The sequence below is a fragment of the Pseudonaja textilis genome, chromosome 15 (genome assembly GCF_049901715.1).
Source record: "Pseudonaja textilis isolate UNSWEBS1 chromosome 15, rPseTex1.2, whole genome shotgun sequence".
NCBI classification, from domain to species: domain Eukaryota; kingdom Metazoa; phylum Chordata; class Lepidosauria; order Squamata; family Elapidae; genus Pseudonaja; species Pseudonaja textilis.
In genome coordinates, this window is record NC_142004.1 from 968,563 (window position 1) to 990,803 (window position 22,241).

At 51.7% G+C, this 22,241-nt stretch overlaps 2 protein-coding genes across 2 annotated transcripts in view; both read left to right on the forward strand.

Moving 5' to 3' along the window:
• The first annotated feature begins 60 nt into the window (after positions 1–60).
• Positions 61–7,171, forward strand: BRAP (BRCA1 associated protein). The gene is made up of 12 exons (XM_026719468.2): positions 61–279; positions 882–1,043; positions 1,884–2,085; positions 2,293–2,482; positions 3,037–3,150; positions 3,458–3,606; positions 3,740–3,815; positions 3,909–4,047; positions 4,375–4,484; positions 4,847–4,936; positions 5,386–5,489; positions 6,691–7,171. Exons 1-12 carry the CDS (start codon positions 198–200, stop codon positions 7,049–7,051), a joined length of 1,779 nt encoding a protein of 592 aa, XP_026575253.1. The 5' UTR covers positions 61–197; the 3' UTR covers positions 7,052–7,171.
• A 6,061-nt stretch (positions 7,172–13,232) lies between these two features.
• ATXN2 (ataxin 2) overlaps positions 13,233–22,241 on the forward strand; it is a 32,811-nt gene continuing 23,802 nt past the window's right edge. The window contains 2 exon segments of the mRNA XM_087913283.1: positions 13,233–13,398; positions 20,562–20,598. The gene's annotated coding sequence lies outside the window, so the exon portion shown is untranslated.

The window sequence follows — 22,241 nt, forward strand, 5'->3', positions numbered from 1 at the left end:
GCCCGCCGCTCCCCGCCCACTCGCCCCGCGTGACCGCAGGGCGCCTGCGCGCCGCCCCTCCGGCCGCCCGTGTCAAAGGTCAGGAGGGCGGGGAGGCGGAAGCGCTGGGCGATCCGAGGGGCTCCCGTGTCTCCCGTTTCCCTCCCGCCCGAACTCGGACCCCGCAGGCCCGGGACCCTCCGCGGGGGGCGGCCCCTATGAGTGTGTCCCTGGTGGTCCTTCGCTTGGAGCTGGCCGAGTCTTCGCCCGTGCCGGGCGGCTTCTCTTACAGCGCTGCCGGTGAGGCCGCGGGGCGGCGGGCAGGGGACGTGGGGACACGGCTAGAGGGGGCCAGGAGGGCGGGGGAGGGAGCCGCGGGCCGCGAAAGCCGAAACGTCGAGGTCCTGCTGCCTAAATCCGGTGTTTTTCCGCGCGTGAGACGGGCGGACTTCAACTCCCAGAATCCCCCACCCACCAGGATTCTGGGGCTTGAAGTCCACCCAGCTTCAACGCTCCCAAGCTGGCTGGGGGATTCTGGGAGTTGAGGTCCTCCCACCTTAACGCTCCCGTGCTTGAAAAACACCAATTTAGAGGCAGGAGGGTCTCGAACCTGGGCCCCTTGAAGACGGGAGGACTTCAAGGGGCCCAGGTTCGAGACTCCCTGATTGAGAGCAACATCTGTCAGGCCCCCGTTATTGACTTCTCTCCTTTTGTGGGCCTGTTTATGTGTTTGGCAACTCGACGGGAGGCTCTGGGCCTGTTTGTAGGGCGGAGGACAAACAGCCCCTAGCCTGACTAGCTCAGCACACGTGCCGGGTTCGGGTTGAGCTGGTCTGGGGTGGCTGCGGTTGGGTTGTGCGGAGATTCTAACCGCCGGGCGGATCCTCCTGCTCCTCCTCCAGCTACTGAGATGTCTGATGAGGCGATGCAGGAGACGTCGCTGGCGGCTGCCACAGTGACCTTGGAGGGCAAGGCGCCCGTGGAGAAGGCGACCATAATCCACCAACACATCGGCCGGCGGGAGATGACAGATGTGATCATTGAGACGATAAAGCCGGATCCAGGTACCTGCGACACATTGTTTTGTGCCCCCAAGCAGAAGGATGAGTGATACATTTCTCTAGGATGTAGCCAAGTTTAAGACTTGTGGACTTCAACTCCCAGAATTCCTGAGTTAACATTGACTGGAGGAGGAATTCTTGGAGTTGAAGTCCACAAGTCTTAAAGCTGTCAAGTTTGAAGACCCCCGATGTAGAGAATGATTGGCACAAGTGGATAAGCACTATTTGATTGGAGTTGTGTATATTTCATGGTGTATATTTGTATATATGTCTGTCTGTCCATCCATCCATCCTCCCTGGTTAATAAGCAGCTGTTGAAGGCCAGGCAAAACCTACCTTTTGAGGCCAGCTTGGCATCTAGCTGCTTAAGCAAGAATTTTAAGGCTCCTTTGTTCACAAAAATGCAGAGAATTGCATCTGGGCGGGCAGGCTGTTAAACAGATTCACTTGCAAGCAACTTTTCTGCAAGCTTCTTTGCAAGGCACCATTTCAAGTGATTCTTGAAGTCTGCCGATTAATTTTTCATGAGCGTAGGAATCAATAAGACCAGTAATCAGAAATTAGTACTTCGCTCTGGATTGTTACTGGCAATATTTAATCTTCTGGTACAGCGTCGCTCAGAAATATGAGCTGGTGTCTGAGCAGTTTCTCTGGATTCAGAATCTTAATGGCCTATTTTTACTCTGATAGAACATTTCTAAGACATTTTCTGCCATTCTTTTGCGCATTGTCTCAAAGCACCACCTTACCTTTTAATGAGAAAAAATCTTAAATAAATAAATATGGATTGCAGCTGGGAAGTGTCAGTTTTCTAACTTATCTGTTTTTGGATTTCTGAAAAAGACGAGGCGAAAGAGATGATGGACAAAGCTGGTGCAGCTGAGGCTTCCTCCACTGAGGACCACAAGAATCAGGATAGCCAAAGTGGAAGCAGTGGGACTACGCTGGATTCCCCATCAAAGCAGCTCCCCGACCAGATCTCCTTTTTCAGTGGGAATCCATCGGTTGAAATAGCTCACGGCATTATGCACCTCTACAAGACAAAGTAAGAAAGCAGGACTCGCGTTAAAGGCTTTAAGGCAGGGGTCTCCAAAGTTGGCAACTTTTAAGACTTGTGAACTTCAGCTCCCAGAATTCCCCTGCCAGCAAGTCCAGATGTCTTAAAAGTACTTAAGATTGGTGAACGCTGCATTATAGAGTCGAAGCAAAAAGAACGGACTCGCTGACTGGTCTTCATTCTTCCCTTGTGCAGCAAAATGACCTCCTTAAAGGAAGAGGTGCGACGCAGCGCCATGCTGTGTATTCTCACGGTCCCTGCCACAATGACCAGCCACGACCTCATGAAGTTTGTGGCGTCTTTTTATGATGACATCGAACACATGAAAATCATCCGAGATTCCACCCCAAACCAGTACATGGTGCTCATCAAATTCCGGACTCAGGTAAGAACAAAGAGCGACTTCCGCTTTGGGCTGAAGGCTCCTTCCATGCCTCTTCTATCTGGTTGTGATCCAAAAACATATACGCTGCTCTTACAACTCGGGGGGGAAAAGGGGACCGTTATTGGTAGCTGGACTAGAAAGTCCTGACTGTGAGAGGGGAAGCGGCTGTGTGAGCGAGTGCCGCTGGCCTCTTCTTATATAATTTATATTTTGAGGAAAGGGGTGAGAAGTTAAGGAAAATGGTGAGCCACGGTGGCGCAGTGGTCAGAGTGCAGTACTGCAGGCTACTTTTGCTGACTGGCGGCTGCCTCCAATTTGGCAGTTCAAATCTCACCAGGTTCAAGGTTGACTCAGCCTTCCGTCCTTCTGAGGTCGGTAAAACGAGGACCCAGATAGTTGGGGGCTGACTCTGTAAACCGCTTAGAGAGGGGCTGGAACGCACCGTGAAGCGATATATAAGCCTAAGTGCTATTGCTACAGTGCTAAAACAGACCTCCGATCAATTACAACGATTCAATTTCCCTCCCGACTGTTCTCCTCTGCCTTCTGCGCAGGCCGATGCCGACAGCTTCTACATGGCTTGCAACGGTCGGCAGTTCAACTCCATAGAAGAAGACGTTTGTCAGCTCGTCTATGTGGAAAGGGCAGAGGTCTTCAAGTCAGAAGACGTAAGCGGTTGCTGCTTCTCTGTTTTCTCTTGGGGGGGGCGGGATCTTTCCCCAGTTAGCCGCCTTCCAGTGTGAGATGCCACTGGAGCGAGGGGAGGGGTGTCACAGTGGGGATAATATGGGGATAAGGCCCAGCAGCCTTTTCTGATGCTCCAGAGGAAATTCTAACCGATCGGCTTGTAGAGGTTCCCAGTTGCTGTTCACTGCAGCTGGAAGGTGGACTGGCTAAGGCAGGGTTTTGCAACCTGCTGGCTGGGGAATTCTGGGAGTTGAAGTCCATGCACCAGGGTGTCCTCTCCTCCCACAGGGGGCCAGCCTGCCCGTCATGGACCTGACCGAGCTCCCCAAATGCACCGTCTGCTTGGAGAGGATGGATGAATCGGTCAACGGGATCCTGACCACGGTCTGCAACCACAGCTTCCACAGTCAGTGTCTGCAGCGGTGGGAGGACACCACGTAAGACACCCCCCCCCACATGAGGGCGGAGAAGGGGGAATCAGAGCGGGGGTGGGTGGGGAGCAAAGGCGATCCAGAAGGTCACGGCCGGGCGACCTAGTTTGGAGTCCTCAAGGCATTCTCCCTTCTCCAGGTGCCCCGTCTGCAGGTACTGCCAGACTCCAGAACCTGTGGAAGAAAACAAATGTTTTGAATGTGGAGTCCAAGAAGTGAGTGAGTCCATGTCGGTTCAGAAATTAGCCGTGTTGCTTCTTGGGAAATAGAATTTGGACATCGGTTGTCTTCCTCCTCCTGTTCTACAGAACCTTTGGATATGCCTCATCTGCGGGCACATCGGATGCGGGCGTTATGTGAGTCGGCACGCCTACAAGCACTTTGAGGAGACACAGCACACCTACGCCATGCAGCTGACCAATCACAGGGTCTGGGACTACGCCGGGGGTAAGCCCTGTTCCACAGACCCTCCCCCCCAGCCCCACCCCCTTAACAAGTTGGGGAGACCCCCTGTCCATCTACCTTCCCACGATCAGAGGGGGCTCCGTTCTTGAGAGCAAAACTTGTACTCCTTGGGTGGGGAGAAGTTGAGGGCCACCAAAGACCAGTTCTTTACTTTCCAAAGAGCCAGCTCACCTTTCCAAGTTCTCTGCCAGGTGAATCTTCTCACTTTAACGCACACCTGAAGGCGGGCACAAGTTGGAGGTGACCCCTGAGCTGCTTCGACTCGGGCCTTGATTCAGGATGACCAGTTGGCTGTTGTCTTTTCTCCAGACAATTACGTCCACCGTCTGGTGGCCAGCAAAACAGACGGCAAGCTGGTTCAGTACGAATGTGAGGGGGACGTGTGTCAGGAGGAGAAAATCGATGCCTTACAACTAGAAGTAAGTGTGTGTCAGTGCTCTTCCCAGGTGGTTCGTTTGGGGAGACTTTCATGGCTAACTCAACGGATACCCTGTGGAATGTTTGTCGTCGTCTGGGGTTGTCTTTCTTGAGTGTAACTTGGAGTTGGGGAGACTCCTGCGATGGGATTCCAGCTCTCCTCTAGAGCAGAGATCTCCAACCCTGGCCACTTTAAGGCTTGTGGACTTCCAACTCCCAGAGTTCCTCAGCCAGCTTTGAGGAACTCTGGGAGTTGAAGTCCACAAGTCTTAAAGTGGCCAGACCTCTGCTCTAGAGAACATAAGGATGGCTTGTCTACTTTTTTTTTCTCTCTCTCTCTCTCTCTCTCTCTTTCTGAATGCAGTATTCCTACTTGTTAACCAGCCAGCTGGAGTCCCAGCGCATCTACTGGGAGAACAAGATCGTCCGAATAGAAAAGGACACGGCCGAAGAAGTAAGTTCCTTCGGAATGTTTTGTTCCCGTGGTCAGCAGGAACCAGATTTCAGGGCCAGACTGATCGCCTTCCATTTTTGAATGCATGGTGGATGTAAGTCAGCCACTTTGCTCCTGGGACCCAAGCCCAGCCAAGAAGCCCCTGGAGAAGGCTCAGGATCTCAAGGGCCTTGGAGGTAGCCGTGCTGGAGTAAGGAAGCCACTTCATGGGGCAGTTTCCTCTTCCAAAGCAGAGTCCATCTTTTTCTAAGGGAACTCCAGGAATATTCTCCCAATTGGTAGTAAACAAGATGTTCGTTTCCCAACCCAAAGGATAACATTTCGCTCTAGCAATTACTACTCACCCAGAAAACATCCTGAGAAGGATGATCCTGTGTCAGATTCTGAGCCATGCAGAGAGCATCCATCTGGACCTTATAAAACGCCCTTTTTTCAAATATTATTTGCAGATCAACAACATGAAAGCCAAATTTAAAGAGACGATTGAGAAATGCGACTCGCTCGAACAGAGACTGAACGACTTGCTGAAGGAGAGGCAGTCGGTCGAACGGAAGTGGGTAACTTTCAGAACTTTGAACTGGGTGCTCCTAAATTAGCCATCCCGGGTGCGAAATGCACCTATGTGATGGGTGAATCTAGTCCTGCATCCCCCACCCCTGTGGACCAGCAGGTTTTCCTCTTGGTCTGGAATTAAGGTCCTGAGGAGGGACAGACAGGTGCTCCTCGACACACAGCTATGATGGGAACCTGCCCATTACAGTTATAGAATAGTCACATGACCTGGGGGGGGTGGGGTTGGTGTTTTATTATTATTATTATATATATATATTTTGCAACAGTCATTCAGCAAATGCCGCACTTGTGAAACGCACCAAAGGCTCGCTGGGGCAGGGTTTTGCTGAAGACAGGAAGGGCTAGCTTTTGGCAAAGCCATCGTGAAAGGCAGTCGCTTGATGGCGGAACGCTGCCCACAGCCGTAAATGAAGCCCCCGTCTAGGCTTAGACTAATTTTAGTGTCAACTTTGAATGTACACTAATCGGCATACATTAAAATGAGATTTGGTGGCCTACAAGTCTCAGAGGGCCTCCACCTCCAGGGGCCTGAGCACTTCAGTTCCAGTCATAGGAATTTGCGGGGTGGGATTTCAAATTTGAGTCATAATTCTCCATTATTTGTTGTAACTTCAAACGGTGGCAAGTCAAGGACTGCAAGTATTAAATCCTAGGTTAAGGGTCTTCAGACTTGGCAAGTTTAAGATGTGTGGACTCTTCAACTCCCAGAATTCCTGAGCTGACATGACTGGAGGAGGAATTCTGGGAGTTGAAGTCCACGAGTCTTCAAGCAGCCAAGTTGGAAGACCCCTGATGTCTCACCTATCTATCATCTCTCTGTCCGTATCCACCTATCTATTCACCTATCGATCGATCATCTGTGTATGTGTCATCTTCACAAGGGTCTTCAAACTTGGCAGCTTGAAGACTTGTGGGCTTCAACTCCCAGAATTCCTGAGCTGACATGACTGGAGGAGGAATTCTGGGAGTTGAAGTCCACGAGTCTTGAAGCTGCCAAGTCTGAAGACCCCGTCTAGAGGGGTGGAATATTTTCCAGGGCATGGATGCTTGTCAGACTGTTCAGAGAGCCAGTGGTGGTTTATCAAGAGGCAGAAATCGCTGCTCCTTTTATCCCAGTGAAGATTCTTTCGCTGCTGCAGTTCCTGCCGCCGCCGCCTCAGTTCCCCCTTCTCCCCTCCCAGGTGCAGCCAGCTGAGCACCAAGGTGTCCAAGCTGACCAACGAGCTGAAGGAGGAGCAGGAGATGAACAAATGCCTGCGGGCCAACCAGCTCCAGCTCCAGAACCAGCTGAAGGACGAGGAGAAGCTCCTGAAGGAGACCTGCGAGCAGAAGGACCTCCAGATCACCGAGGTCCAGGAGCAGCTCCGCGACGTCATGTTCTACCTGGAGACCCAGCAGAAGATCAACCACCTGCCCGCCGAGGCCAGGCAGGAGATCCAGGACGGGCAGATCAACATCCCCGTGGCCTCTCCGGCGGCTTCCTCCGCGGGGGGCAGCGGGAAGCCCTCCTCCCGCAAGGGGAGGGGCAAGAGGGGCAAGTGACCAGCAGGCGCAGAGGCAACGGAGGTGACCACCATCGGGTGCAGGAAGGGTGTCGGGAGGGCGAAGCGGGCGTGGTCCTTTTTGGCAAAAAGAGGCTGGGAAACCTAGCCAAGGGACGAGCGTCCGGTCTCTGGATCCTTTGCACTAAACCCTTGGGCCACCGACGGCCCTGCAGGCGCCTTTTCCTCTGCTCGCTAGCTTGCCTTAGGCTCTCCGTAGGGAAACCCTCACCGGCTGCTGGGCCTTCCTTCCCTCCCTGCCCTCCCTCTCCCTCTCTGCTGCCCCTTCCCCGGGGGTCTTTCGGCTCTGCAGGTTTCGCCCAAGGAGAGACAGAAGTGCAGGAACCAACACGACCCTTAGGTTTTATTTCGGAAGGAGCAGGCAGGGCTGCGGGGGCTTTGACGTCCAGCCTACGCTGAAAGCGATACCCGAATGTCGGCTTCCCTCCCCAGGATGAGTTGGGCGGGGGAGTTAGTGGCCTTGTGGGGAGGTGGGCTCAGTGCAGACGGAACCCTGACCGGGTGCTGGAGAATGAGGGCTGGAGTCCTTTGATTGGGGCGTCTGCCAGGGGAATGTGCCTCTCTTTCTGGATAGGCTTTTGGTCCTTATGTGGTCCCTTCCTTTCCTCCCTCCCTCCTGTCCTTCCTTCCTTTCCTCCCTCCCTCCTTTCCTTCTTTTCTCCTTTCCTACCTCCTTTCCTTCCTTTCCTCCCTCCCTCCTTTCCTTTTCTCCTTTCCTTCCTTCCACCCTCCCTCCTTCCCTTCCTTCCTCCTTCCCTTCTTTCTTTCTCCTTTCCTTCCTTCCTTCCCTTCCCTTCCTCTTTCCCTCCACTTTCTTTGCAGCTGAATCCTTTTCTCTGCCACCGCTGATCCCTGGCCGTACATTTTGTGGGGTCCCGTCCCGTCCCGATTCCCACCTTTGCCGTTTAGGGAGATTGTATCACTGTGTGTGTGTGTGTTTGTGCGTGTTTGCCTTGGCTCCCGTTGTGTAGCTTCCGCTCTGTGCCGTGCATGTCCATTGCAGAGTCCCAGGTGTGGCGTTCTGCTGCAGCGAGGCTGTCGGAAGGCTACCAAAGTGAGGAGAGAACTCCTCCTCCTCTTCCCCCACCCCCCGAATCTCTGCTCCAAACCCCCCTTTTCTGAAAAGGGGGAAAGAGGCGCTGGGGTGTTGATGCTGCCCTCTTTTGCGCAGGCTTTCCCCGGGGAAGGATGGGTGGCGGGGTTTGGCGTTCCCTGGTGCCGGCTTTGCCTGGGCCAGACTCTCGACGTTCTTCGTAGCCACCTTAGACTTAGCAGCGAGGAATGAGATGCGGAACCAGCTACAGAGCTGCCGAGTTTTTAAAGAAAGCTTCTTTTGCACAGTAGCTTGCATGGCACCCTGGTCCTTCAGCGCTAAGAGCCAGCCGCCGCACTTTGGGTGGCCGCGGTGTTTTGCTCCTTCAGCGCGTGTAAGAGAAAGTAGTGAGTTATGGATTCGTCTGGAGGCCCCCAAGTGACGCGCTGCCTCCCTAAGAAATCCTGCTGGGTTTGTGCAGCGAGGGCCTCCCAGGCACCTGGGCCTGGATTGGGCTGCAGTTCCTGGCATTGACCAAGCCAGCATCACAAGGGCTCGGCCTGGGTCTCTCCGAGGCCTTCGTTCCAGCAACTGCCTCCAGGGAAAGGGTTTGCTCAGCATCTGGTCAAAGGCCTAGATCCTGGCTTGTTGTTTTCCTTTTATAAAGCCAGGACCAAAATCCAGGGCTTGTTCTTGGCTTATGAACCTTGGCTCCTTTGGCAGCAACTAGCCAGGGTCCTGAGTTTTGGCCACAGTAAGCCAAACAAGACGCAGTCAAAGACCCTGAACCTTGACAAACCTAATGGCCCTGATTCTGTGGCCTCAGTCGTTTTTCCCTGGAGTAGGGGAGGGGATGAGTCTGTACAACGAGGAGGAACTCTGTGTGTTGTGTGTGTGTGTGTGTGTGTGTGTACACACTAGCATGCAGCTCATTGATCTTCCCATTCGCTGGCTTCTGAGCCTCTGGAGGTCATGTTTTCCCTAAGATACGGGACAAATGCATTTTAAAGATTCAAACTGCACGGGAGGGCTATCTCAGAGAATATAAGAGCCATGATTTCCGCCACACAGCACCTACTGGGGTTATATATATATATATATATTTATTTTGAACGATCCTGGGATTATTTTTTTTTGCATTGCTGTGTTGTTGTTTTTGCTTCCTCATTGATTTCCCTCGAAATGAGGAGGAAGTGAGCGCGTGGCCACCCCGTCAGGCGTGGGCAAGCGGATTCTGCCAGAGGACAGGAAAGGAAGAGGGGATGAGGAGTCCAGAATGAACAGGAGCTGGGTGGCAAGAAAAGAGCCGCTAGGTTTTTTAGTAGCAGATTTGCCATTCCTCAACCACTGGAGGGTGAGTGGGTGAACCTGTTTATCGCTGCTGCTTCGGCTGAGAGGCTCCTCCCCAAACTGACCAAGACGCAGCGAGTTTTTTTAGAGGCCTTTTCGGTTGTGTTTGTAACTGGGAAACCCCACTTAGCGTACTGAGGTAGAGCAATGAAAAAAAGAAAACCCACCCTCCAATCTCAGCTGAGAGCAGCCGGTCTTATTCAGGGGAAGCATGTAGCTTGACTGGCACTCAAAACACCCCATCAGTGTCTACTTTTTAAAAAAACAAATAAACCTGGATTGTAACCTCAGCAACGAGAGTCTATTAAACCGGATAAAAGTCCAACCTGTGATATTTGTGCATAATATGCGTATTTGGTGGTAAAAATGCAGCAGTCGCTAAGTTGTCTATTATAGGGGTCTCCAACCTTGGCCCCTTTAAGGCTTGTGGACTTCAACTCCCAGAATTCTGAGCATTGAAGTCCACAAGCCTTAAAGGTCCCTGGTCTATTACAGGAAGCTGGGGTTTGCCTAGTTATAGTTTATTGGCAGACTCCAGGTGGCTGGCTCTGTATAACAAACTAGACCAGGAATTTTTTTAAAAAAGAGCAAAACAAGAAAAAAAGATTTTCTGGTAAGAAAAAGCTCTCCTTGTAGACGCCCAGCTTCACCCCAGGAAAGAGTCCAAAAATGTATTGGGGTTTAATTGTGTGCTCGCAGCTGCTACTGTGTGGGATCCCTTCTCATTTGTAGGGGGGCGTCCCTGAATCATTGGAGATCTCCCCCGTTTGCAGGGATCTCTTCAGTTCCTCTCATTCAGATCGTCCGGTTTTTGCCGCCCGGATGGATTCCTGCCCTGTTCCTTAGCTCACCCTACTGATAAAAGTGACTTTTGTGAGGGAAAGGGGGTGGGGGGGGCTTGTATGCAGACAATAGATGCCAAAGAGGCCACCGGACAAAGGGTACATTGAAATCCAGCCGCCGTTCCAACCATGGCCCCGTCCTTTGTCCTGCCGGAGAGGAAGTAGCAGGGCCAGCTTTCCTTGCTGGGCGCTCCGGGCGCCCTTCCCCAGTTGGTCACGTAGGCACAGGGTGAGGCGGTCCACAGCCGCTTCTGCTGGACCCTCAAATCCCATTCGGCTTCTTGAAGGATCCAGAACAGGGGTCCCCAAACTTGCTGGCTGGAGAATGCTGGGAGTTGAAGTCCACAAGTCTTTAAAGTTGCCAAGTTTGGAGACCTGATGTAGAACAAGGTTCTTCAAACTTGGCAAGTTTAAAACGTGTGGATTTCAACTCCCGGAATTCCTGAGCTGACATGACTGGAGGAGGAGGAATTCTGGGAGTGGAAGTCCACCAGTCTTAAAGCTGTCAAGTTTGAAGGCCCCTGATTATCTATTTATCATCTCCGTACCTACCTTCCTATTTACCTATCTATCTATCAATCATCTATGTATGTATCATCTCTCCATAGCTACCTACCTATTTATTGATCTATTGATCTGTCCATCATCTATCACAAGGCTCTTCAAACTTGGCAAGTTTAAGACTTGTGGATTTCAACTCCCGGAATTCCTGAGCTGACATGACTAGAGGAGGAATTCTGGGAGTGGAAGTCCACCAGTCTTAAAGCTGTCAAGTTTGAAGGCCCCTGCTGTAGGCCAACCTCCCTCTTTTCCTTCATCTCTGGTTGCTGATCCCCTTCGATGTGTTGGGCCAGACTGAGAATGCCGGTTCTTAAGCTTTACTGGAAGTCTCTTGCTGGGTTCGACGGGACCTAATCAAACGCACCATGTTTTTTAGCACTCCAACCTTGGCCGCTTTTCAGACTTGTGGCCTTCAACTCCCAGAATTCCAGCAACACTGGAGAATGCTGGGAGTTGAAGTCCACAATCTTAAAAGTTGCCAAAGTCAGAGAAACCCCTGGTCTCAGGTTAGACCAAGCTAGACTCCAAAGAGCTGCCAAGTAGTCCTTTCAGTCTTCAAATGGTGCCCAGGGGTGGGTGGGGCTGTGGCTCTACAGGTGTGTCAAGCCCACCCTTTCTGGTGCTGCCCTCCACCCTTGCTCCATTGGGTGACTAATGGGCAGTGCCCTCTCGCAACCCGCTTGTCCTGTTGTCGCTGAGAAGCATCTAAGACCCCGAAGCCTCAGCTAAGTTTCATTTTACGCTGCGAAAAGGACGGTTTTTATCTCTGAACGGCAAGGGATAAAATTGTAATTTGTTTCATGCCGATCTGTTCTGAGGGCCTTTCCTTGCCTTTTCAGCCCCCTTGAAATCTTCAGCTTAGTCCAACAAGTCTTCCCAGTGGTGGTTTTGCAGCCCCCTCCCCACTTTGCTGAGCAGCCAGTTTGGGAGTGAATTCTGGAAAATCACAAGATTGCTCTTCTCTTTTTTTCTTTTTTCTTTTTTTTGGTTGGTCACAACAAAGATGTCACCTTTCTGGGTATTTAAGCAATTCCTCCCTTCCTCCAGCTAGCTTCCAAGTAAACAGGAAGCAAACTCAGCTTTTCTTATAACTAATTAAGCAAACATCTATTAATACATAGTAGCCTTATTGTATACGCTATGATGTACACGTAATTGACATATTTGGCTTTTTTCGGTTTGCAACATCCATTTCCCAGGGATCTTTGCAGATTTGAGAGGTAAGAGATCTGGGTGGGTGGGGGGGGGAGAGAAATACATGTTTTGGGCACTGCAAAAACCATTTGTGCCTCCTAAGCCCGATTTTCAGTTGGTGGCTTCGCATCCCCCCATCTGTGGAGTCGGGCGGTTCTTGCATCTCGGCTTCTGTTGCTGCCCCCAATCCGGCTTCATTAGACGGCCTGATTCATTAATAAAGACACCCCCCCACCCACCCACCCCCAAAGTATGAAAACCGCAGCTCCTGAGGTCGGCCGAGTTCAGGGCAGGGCTGGCTTGAACCCGCTCGACACGCAGCCGGGACGGAACCGCTTGCAAAGGAAACCAACCCGGCGCCGAGGGGTTTTTTTTTTTCCGCCCCACGTGTAGACTTTGCGGCTCGATCTGTTGTGTGAACGGTGGCTTCTTTGCGCCCCCCGAATTCACCGGGGTCCGTCCCTCCCACCCTTGAAACAAGACCCCGAGCATCGAAGGCTTTCTCCCCCTCCTCCTCCTCCTCCTCCTTTCCCCCATCGCCGGTGAAACGGGAGCGGACCCGACCTCGAGAGACCGGCCCCAGGGCGAAAGCGTCCCTTTTGCAACCGGGCGCCCGCCGCCCTTGGCGCCCTTGGCCCGCGGGCGCCTTCCCGGCTCCTGGAAGGTGGGGGGGCAACCGGGCAGGCCGGGGCTTTGCCTACAGACCTCCAAAAAATGGGGAGGGGGTCCTTGTAGAAAAAAAAGGGGGCCGTGTAGAAAGGGGGGTCCCTTGCACAAAAGGCGGGGATGCGCCCCCTTGGAAGCGGGGGCGCCAAGAGCCCCCGATCGGCCCTTCTGCACTCTGCAGGTGCTCAGAGGCTGCCTGCTCCTCCCGGGACGAAGGCGCGTGCCCGCCAGAGTGGGAGGGGGCGCCGGTGTGTCGGCGGGAGCGCGCGCGCGCGTGCCCGGGCAGCAGCAGCAGCAGCAGCAGGAGACGAAGGAGGGAAGCGGTTCCGGGGCTCGGCGGGCGCGAGCGAGCGAGCGAGGGAAGGGAGCCGGGCGGGCAAAGGCAGCCTCCTCCTCCTCCTCCTCCTCCTGCCGCCGCCGCCGCCGCCGCCGCTCGTCCTCCGCTCCGCCCCGCGGCCGGATCCCTCCGCGGGCCTCGCCATGGCGCTGAAGCCGTCGCCGCAGCCCTCGCCGCCCCCGGCGCCGCAGCCCCGCCCGGCCCCGCCGCGACGCCCCCGCAGCAGCAGCAGCCGACACCGCCGACGCCCTCGCCGCCCGCCGCCGCCGCCGCCTCCTCGCCGGCCCCGGCGGGCGGGCGCAAGGCGGGCGGGCCGGGCCGGGAGCGCGGCCCTCGCTGGGCAGGTGGGTGCCGGGGGCGGGTGGGGGGTTGCTCCGTCCCCGGCCCTCGGAGAGGCCGGAGCCGGCGCCGCCGCTGCCCTTCAAGGCCGGCCGAGAGGAGCCCGCCCGGGCAGAGGGCACCGCCGCGGCCTGCTCTGCCGCAGGGACCCGGGGAAGCAGGGCAGGGCAGGGCGGGGGGGAGGAGGAGGAGGCTCAGCCCCAGAGAACGGGGACCCCTCCCCAAAAGGCCCCGGGGGGCACTGCCCTCGGCCTGAATCCCCCTCAAATAATGCCAACCTGGCAATGGGGGCCCCCGGGCATCAAGAAAAGAGGGGAGGGGGCTGGAAGGGAGGAAGGCCAGCCAGGCAGACCCCTCCCCCGCCTGGGCGTTGGGGGGGGCAGGAAAGGAAGGGGGGCGCCTCTCTTATCGCCCCCCCCGCCCCTTCCCCCTCCCCCAACCCAAGGCCGCGCAGGAGAATCGGGGAATTCTTGTGGTTTTGCAACGCTGGAGAAAAATCTGGGTTTCTCTCGCTTTGACCTCCGCAATTTCAGCCTTCCAGCTAAGCTGCTGCTGAGGCCGGGCTGGGGTTGGGGGAGGTCTCCGGGGGCTTCCAAAGGAAAAGTTGTTGCAAGATCCAATCTGGGTCGGTTCCCGGGACCAGAGATTCCCCCTGCTCCTGGTGTGACCGGCCCGGCTTGGATCTTGCAACCTTATCCCAAATATTGCAATATTTGCCTTCCTTTCCAAAGGAAAAAGTTCTACCTACTAAGGGTGCAAAGGGTTCAAGCTTGGTTTTTTTTTTTTTTTAAAGCCGATTTGGGGATGGGGGTGTCCCCCCAAAGCCTTTGATTGACAGGATATTGATCACTGGGGGAGCCTGTTGGCTTTTCCAGGGAGGCAGCTGTTGACACTACCCGAAAGCCCCTCCAGTACCTTTTCAGCTTATGCAATGCCTTAGTGTGAATGGGTGGTATACGGTTATCCCAAGCTGCTTTCTAGGCCGGTTTTCATATTTTGAACGTGACTAAATTCGCCCTCTTTAAACTCGCCGGAGTCAAAAAGCGAAAGGCGAGAAAGGTAAGGTCATTCCTGCTGTTCCTTTGAATGGGAACCGCTGCTTGGTTTGCACCAAAAAGGAGAGTTTTCCGTGGCAGGTCGGTTTGCAAGGATTCCTCTCTTTGACGTAAGCTCCTTAGCGCAGAGACGGAGGCAGGAGTACCTCCTTTGTAAATCAGCCTGCTGGGTGCTGGCCAAGGGCTCCTTCTGTCCGTGACCCTTAGAGTGACCTGGGGAAGACCGTTAATCCCCAGGGCCCATCAACCCCAGGACAGAGATTCCCGGGGACGACAAGCAGGAATTCCCAAGGTCCCCAAGCATTTTTGAAGGGAGTTCGGATTCTCCTGTGAAAATGGGACTTTTGCACGCCATGAGACATTCCCAAGTGCTTCGGGTCTTCCTTCCTTCCAGTTTCAAACTCAGTTTGACGTCGGAGCTTCCTGGAGCTGAAAACCACCAGGTGTTTCTCTGCTTAGAAGACATGGTGCCCATATGTTAAGGAAGAAGGGCGGTTTGGCCGGTCATCAGCTTGAGGGTCCCATGTCTGACATGACCAAGGACAGCTTGGACATACTCAACTGCTGCCCAGTTGGGTTGGGTTCCAAGCCTCCTGAGAGGAGGCTAGACCATTTTGACTTCGTGTCAGACCGTTTCCTTAAGGTCAAGCGTTCAGTTGGTCTCTTGCAGCTCGCATCAAAACTAAGGAAGTTGAAATAGGCCTGAAAAGAAAGCAAATTCTACCCTGCTTATTCCCCAGTTCAGGTTTTGCATTGTGGGCTTCTAAAATGTAAATTGGTGCCTAAAAAAAACAGAGCGTCAATTTTGGCTTACCGTTATTTTGGCTAGAAAGACGTGTGTATTATTGTACGTGTGCCTATCTGGTCATGTTTGGAAAGCTTAATTTTTATATCCATCTGTATTATTATTTTTTTCATCCCTCTGGAGCATGGAAACCTGGTGTGCTCAGTCTTGATTGCCTGAGAGATAAATAGTCAAAATTATTTTCAATCCACTACGAAATGGTAGCCATTCTATCTGTCTGTCCGGCTCTTTTAGGCCTTGACAAAAACTGTTCCTCTAATCCAGCATTGTGGCAGCTTTAAGAGTTGCGGACTTCAACTCCCAGAATTCCTTGCTGGGTAATTCTGGGAGTTGAAGTAAGTCCACACATCTTAAAGTTGGGGAACTCAAGAACATTATACAATAATAATCTACAAGAACATTCTTTTCAGTAAAACAAGGATAGAAAAAGAAAAAACCTCAAAGCCATGTCATTATGAATGTTGAAAAAATATTTTAAACTAGGGCTCTCCAACCTTGGCAACTTTAAGCCTGGAGGACTTCAACTCCCAGAATTCCCTAACCATATAAATTGCAAGAAAGGATTAAGATAGTCCTGGATTTACAGCAGTTAATTTAGTAACTATTCAAAGTTGCAACAGCAATGAAAAAAGTGACTTATGACCATTTTTCACACGACCTTTGTAGCATCCCCGTGATCGCTTAATCAAAATTCAGATATCTGGCAACTGATCTCATACTTACGACGATTGCAGTGTCCCAAGATCACTCAATCTCCTTTTGACAAGAGAAATCAAACGGGGAGGCCAATATTTTACTTAACAACCAGATTACTAACCAATCCACTGCGGTGATTTCACTTAACTGTGGCGAAGAAGGTCATAAAATGGGGCAAACCCACTTAACAAAATTTCTCTCACTTAGCAACAGGAATTTCGGGCTCCCTTATCATAAGTGGAGGAATTCCTGTAGAGAACTTGCTGAGAAAGACTTAAAATGAACAGTCTCTGTGTCCTTACTATTTGGGGACCTAAAAATAGGAGACTTATGCCCCTGTAGATGAGATTTAGCCTAATAAACTCAGTTCAAAGGATACATTTAATTTTTTTTTTATTTTTGGCATCGCAAAGCTGGGACAAAACAGGAAAAATACGTACGGAAGCTGAATTTGAAGACGGCCCCCAAGGTTGGATGAAATAAACACTTCCGTTGTGTAGCGAGAACTTAAAAAGAGAAAAATTGGGCCTGGCTCCATTTGAAAGGCATTCTGTAAATATTTACAGGGCTCCGAAGAGGTTTGGCTGTGCCGTATCCAGAAGGCCCATTTCATTCAAAGGCAGGCGCTGAGGTCCACTTGCGGCTCATCAAATCTTAATGCCTTTTAATACCAGTTCATCGGCAAAGGTGCTGCTACCAGGATCCTAGCCTCACCTGGCTCTCCCCCGGCAGTTGCAACCAAACCCCTCCTTGGCTTTTCATTTTGCCACCCCTGCTAGAAATGTCAGGGTGCAAATTCCTAGCTTTTGTTGACAACAGAATTCGCTTGACAATATTTATTTCTCAGGCCTGCAAGGTACCTTCAGTAGCCCTGAGCGTTGTTCCTCTACAGCAGGAGCCCCCAACCTTGGCCACTTGAAGACTTGGGGACTTCAACTCCCAGAATTCCCCAGCCAGCCACGCCTGCTTTTTCTCTCTCTCTTACTCTCCTAAAGTGGAGAGAGATTGCAGAGGAAGGGATTACAGGAGAGTCAGCTATGCTGGCTGGAGAATCCCACCAGTCTTAATGGCCAAGGTTGGAGACCTCTGATCTTCCGGCAGCCTTGGATTTGACTTTGGATTCAAATCCTTGGCAGAAGCGGAGGGGAATATTTTTTCAGCTCAAAAGACACACAGGTGGTCCTAGACTTACAACAATTCATTTTGTGGCTGTTCAAAGTTACAACGGCACTGTGGGGAAAAGGTGACTTAGCACCCTTTTTTTCACCCATTGCAACCTTCGTCGCATCCCTGTGGGTCACGTGATCCAAATTCAGTCACTTGGCAATTGACTCACATTTATGATGGTTGCACAGTGTCCCGGGATCCTGCAATCCCCTTTGGGCCACCTTCCCACAAGCAAACTCCACGGGGAAGCCACGTGCCAAGCTTACCAAACTGCAGCAGTTTTAGTTAGTGGTGGCAAGAAAGATTGTAAAATGGGGCAAAAACGCACTTAAACAAACGTCTCACTTTGCAACTGGATTTTGGGGCTCAGTTGCGGTTGTAAGTCGAGGACTATCTGTACCAGCAATGAAAGGTAATTGACGAAAAAAGATCCATATTTACCCATTTTTCCCATAAGCCAAATGGGTCAGAACTTCATCCTGAGCACAGAAGTTTTGTAAGCAGAACCATTGATAGATTTAAAAGGTAGGTAGGTAGGTAGATGATGGATAGATAAGTAGGTAGATGATGGAGATAGGATAGATGATGGAGAACCATTGATCGATTTAAAAGGTAGGTAGATGATAGATATAAGATGGAGGTAGGATAGGAAGGTAGGTAGAGATAGATAGATAGATAGATAGATAGATAGATAGATAGATAGATAGATAGATGGATGATGGAGATAGGATAGGAAGGTAGATACATAGATGATGGAGAACCATTGATAGATTTAAAAGGTAGATAGGTAGAGATAGAATAAGGTAGGCAGGTAGAAAGAAAGAAAGATGATGATAGATGCATGGATGATTAAGTGGATGGATGAGAGAGGAAGGAACCACCTCTACTGTGACTTCTCTTGGATGACTTTCTGAGTAAGGCCAAGAGTGCTGAGAAGTTAGCAGCCCAACTGGTTGACTTCCAAGTGAGAGAGTGAGTGAGTATCGCTGTTGTGCGGAAGGAGCCCGCAAGGGTTAGGGTTGTGGGTGCTGCCTCCCCAGGTGTTTTGGTTACAGGTGGTTCAGAACAGCCCCTCCCCCGAGTTGGGTGTCCTGTCTCCGAGGACCCCACGTGGCTGCTACAGCTTCTCTGGTGGCCACAAGCTGAAGCCAGCTGGCTTCTTCACTTTGCGTCTGTCCCAGTTTGGCAGCCTGCTCTAGGAACACGCCTGGTTGTTTTATCCTACAGGTTGGGAAGAAGGAAGAAGGGCTTGTAAGGCTGTGAGCACAATAGACCCCTTTCCCCTCGGCAGGTTGCCTTTCACCGCCATCTTACGGAAGGCCCGTCCAAGTCCTTGTTGGGCAATGGCTCAACGTTCTTATGAAGTCTTTCTGGGTTCGATTTGGAGAGCTTTCCCTTCGAGAAAATATTCTCCGGGACTTTCCTGATCGGAGACATCCCTGGTCTCTTTGGTGTGGGGAAATTTGTGGGTCACACCTGGCGATTCCTTTTTCCAAGCCCTGATTTGCTTTGTCCTAACACAAGCTGGACACGGAGGTCTCCCACCTTGGCTACTTTAAGCCTGGTGGACTTCAACTCCCAGAATTCCTCAGCCAGAAAGATCCCCCCCCCCACTTTGTTGAGGTTAAGATATATTACATCTACCACATTCCCACGATCTATTATTAAGAAAAGCTTATGAAAGAAATGTGACAAAGTTGGCCAAACTCTTTGCTGGCTGAAGAACTCTGGGAGTTGATGAAGTCCCCACATCTTCAAAGTGGCCACGGTTGGAGACCCCTGAGCCGGAGGATCTTCCAACAGGCTGAGTTGTGGCTTGCAGAGGAAACCTCCTTGGCCATCCTGGGGTGGGAGCAACTCTTCCATTAAGAGCCAACCAGGCGGTGAAGCTCCCAGGACCTCATTGGAGGTGGGCTGACCTGCCACCCCTTGGAGAGAAACCTCTTTCATTGGTTGAGAATCCTAGTTTTATTGGGACTCTGTTTTTCTGGCCTGTTTGGGTTACGGGAGAGGGGTGGAGGCCTCTGGGCGGGAAGACCCACTATGCTCCCCCCGTCTTCCAAGGGCTCCGAGTCACATGGCTGAAATTTGAGTGTTTTGCTCCTGGTTGTAATGCCAGAGGAGGACCTGGTTGGGGTGGCGGTGGAGGAAGTTGCACTGAATAGTTCGTCTTCTGCGTGTACTAGCATTGCTTAGCCATTCATATTAGTGCTCCTAACCGAAGCTCAGTTGTTGTTTTTTGATCAGCATAAATCGGTGTGTGTGTGGATGGACATAGAGGGATTTTAATTGAAAATTGGGGAGTTTTCTAGACGGGGAATGGGTGATTTTTTGAGCTTGGAGAGCAGAGTGGGGCGGTCCCTAAGGGAGCAGGGAAGATCTGAACCCAAAGCGAATCCATCAGGTTAATTAAGATGCTTTCAGTATTATGCGGGTTGTCAAATTGCGAGATACTTTTATGCGGGGAGACCTAAACGCAAGCGCTTCATTACTTGGGGAAGAATGATTCCGGAATGTCTCTCCTCGGTGGGGGGTTGACAAATCAAATCAAATCAAATCAAATATATTGGGAGAGAGAATGAATCCGGAGGGGGAATCAGCCGAAGGTTTGATTAGCTCCTGTTGCCTATCCCAACCGGAGGGAGTCGAGCGGCGTGTTGTGGCTGCCACATTCCTGGGCTTGCTGGACTACACTTCCCAGCATTCCTGGGAAACCCGGCCGGTGGTGATGAATACTGAGCATTGTTGTCCGGCAGATTGGGAGTGTCACGGCCGCTTGTTCCTGGTGCATCGCGAAGGGCGGGTGGGTTCTCCGCAGAGCCCCAGCTGGGTGGCAAAGCCTTCAGCATCTCCTGCTGCAGGGGAAGAAACCCTGGAAGAGGTTCATTTTGCCTGCTTTCTAAGCTGGCCAGACGCAGCCCAGCAGGTTGTTGTGCTGCTTGCAACCTGGCCGGCGGTGGCCACCGCGAGCTGGAGGGCTGAAGAGGCTCCGGGTTTCTTCAAACTCCAGCGAGGAAACCCGGCTTCGGTTGGGTTGAAGTGGGGGACCCCGCGGGGGGCCCTTTAGACAGGCAGTTTCCTTTGAATTGTCCATTATGGCTTCTCCCTCCTTGTGGGTTGGTTGCAACCGGCACTTGGGAAGGAGGCAGATCAACTTGGAAGGAGTTCTCCGTTCCACCTGCTGCTTTTTAAGGGGAGTTGTCAGAAAAATGGGTGAAATTGCAAGCAAGCCATCTTGGCAGCGATTTTCACCTCATCCACGCTGAATCGGCGCCAGTATTTGATCTGTTAAGAACGTATTCCTGTTAACAGGCCTTCAAAAGTCCTGGATTTGGACCATCTCTTAACCTTTTCATTCCGGGGGTGAAATTACAGTTTCGGCATTGATAACTCTTCAATTTGCTCTGATCTCATCTTTTTAAATTATTATTATTTTTAATTTCAGAGGGCGCAGCAGTGGCAAAGGGCCCCCTCAACCACCAGTAAGTACCTGATTTCATTTTTCCGCTTCTTTGACGCTTGTTGATTGATTTGGTTTTTTTTTATAAAAGTCAAAACTCAGTGGGTTTTTATTGGTTAGAGCAATGAAAACTGCCTGATAACAATAAATAAACCTCACCCCAGGTAATGTCACAATACCCAAAGGTGTGTAAGGGTCTATACTGCACCTTCAAATTGTCACATGGAGATATTCCCAGAGATAATTATCTAGTGAAATCTCTATTATTATTATTATTATTATTATTATTATTATTATTATTATTATTATTATTACTTGCCATCTATGGGTTTTTGATGTTCTTTTGCCATGACATTTGTTTTTAAGAAACCCAGTTATATATAATTACACTGTGGAGTGTGATTGTGGGATTTTCTGAAGGTCTCTTCTTCATATTCTCAATCTCCAGGTTTAGGCCAGGGGTGTCCTACCTGGACAACTCTAAGACCTGTGGACTTCACTTCCCAGAATTCCTCAGCCACCATGGAATTCTCCCCAGCCAGGAATTCTGGGAGTTGAAGACCACACAGTTCCCCAGGTTGGACACCCCTCGGCTTTGGCCTTTTCTGTTCTTAAAAATTTGCAACTAGACTTGCTGGCAAGTCCAAGATTGTAGGTGATAGATACCCTGAGGAACTCGTGTTAGAGAAAGACGCGTTTCTCTCTGCTGGGTAGACGAGCCCCCCCCCCAATCTCACCTAGTTGGGGCTCTCTGTAGTTAGACACCTCATAAAGTCTACATTGGCTTGACCTTTGTGCCCAGGAAGCAGTTGGGTTTAGAGACTGTCTAGCCCTCTATCGTGCACCCCTTTCTACTCTCCTGGGGTCACCCAAACCAACCCGTGCCAACCTCGTGCAGATTTTGAGGAGGGATAAGACCCAGCGAGCGAAAAGTCCCATTTTAGCCAGGCTGCCCCTTCACTGAGCAGTTTCCCCAGCGCATTAATCGGTGATGTCACAAACCCCAGGCAACTTCAGTGTAAAGCAGGGGTGGGACAGCCCCCCCATCCCTCCCCCTTTAGCAGAGCAGCTTGGACCACATCCAGTCAGAGGAGACCCTCAGCTGCTCACAAGGAGCGAACGATAGGATGGACTTTCCGTTCTTCTTCCTCTCTGGCGCATGAGAGTAACGTCCAACGGGAGGGGTGGGAAAAAAAATGGAAGACGGTCCCAGTTTAGAACCTCTGACCACACGACAAGGACGGCTGTGCAAGCCCACCAGAAGCAGCTCCATGGGGGACATTTCCTCTTTGCCCAGCCTGGGGGAACGAGGACCAGACGCTTGGAATGTACGTCCGTACGGGATTCCGTTGAGTAGTAAAACCGCTCCCTACATTCCCACCCTCCTCCGCCTCCCGAGAAGGCTGTAGACACGTTGACGTAGCGGTGAGGTTCTAGGAAGGCAAAGGCAGGTGATTGGATTCTCGTGTTCCTGTGGTGCACCTGGACTGGCGGCAGAGGTGTCCAAGCTCAAGGCCTTGGGAAGTTTCTGAAGGACCTCTTCTCAATGTTCTGGACCCCCCCATGAGTGGCTTAGACCAGGGTTGTTGTCCAACCTGGGCCACCTTCAGGACCTGTGGAATTCTGGGAGTTGATGTCCAAAGGTCTTGAAGGTTGGCCATTCCC

Excerpts from the sequence above, each read along its gene's own strand:
- BRAP (XM_026719468.2), top strand. The coding sequence starts at position 198 with ATGAGTGTGTCCCTGGTGGTCCTTCGCTTGGAGCTGGCCGAGTCTTCG. Across the intron at positions 2,483-3,036 it reads TCATCAAATTCCGGACTCAG|GCCGATGCCGACAGCTTCTA; the intron begins GTAAGAACAAAG and ends CCTTCTGCGCAG. Across the intron at positions 3,816-3,908 it reads TTGAATGTGGAGTCCAAGAA|AACCTTTGGATATGCCTCAT; the intron begins GTGAGTGAGTCC and ends CCTGTTCTACAG.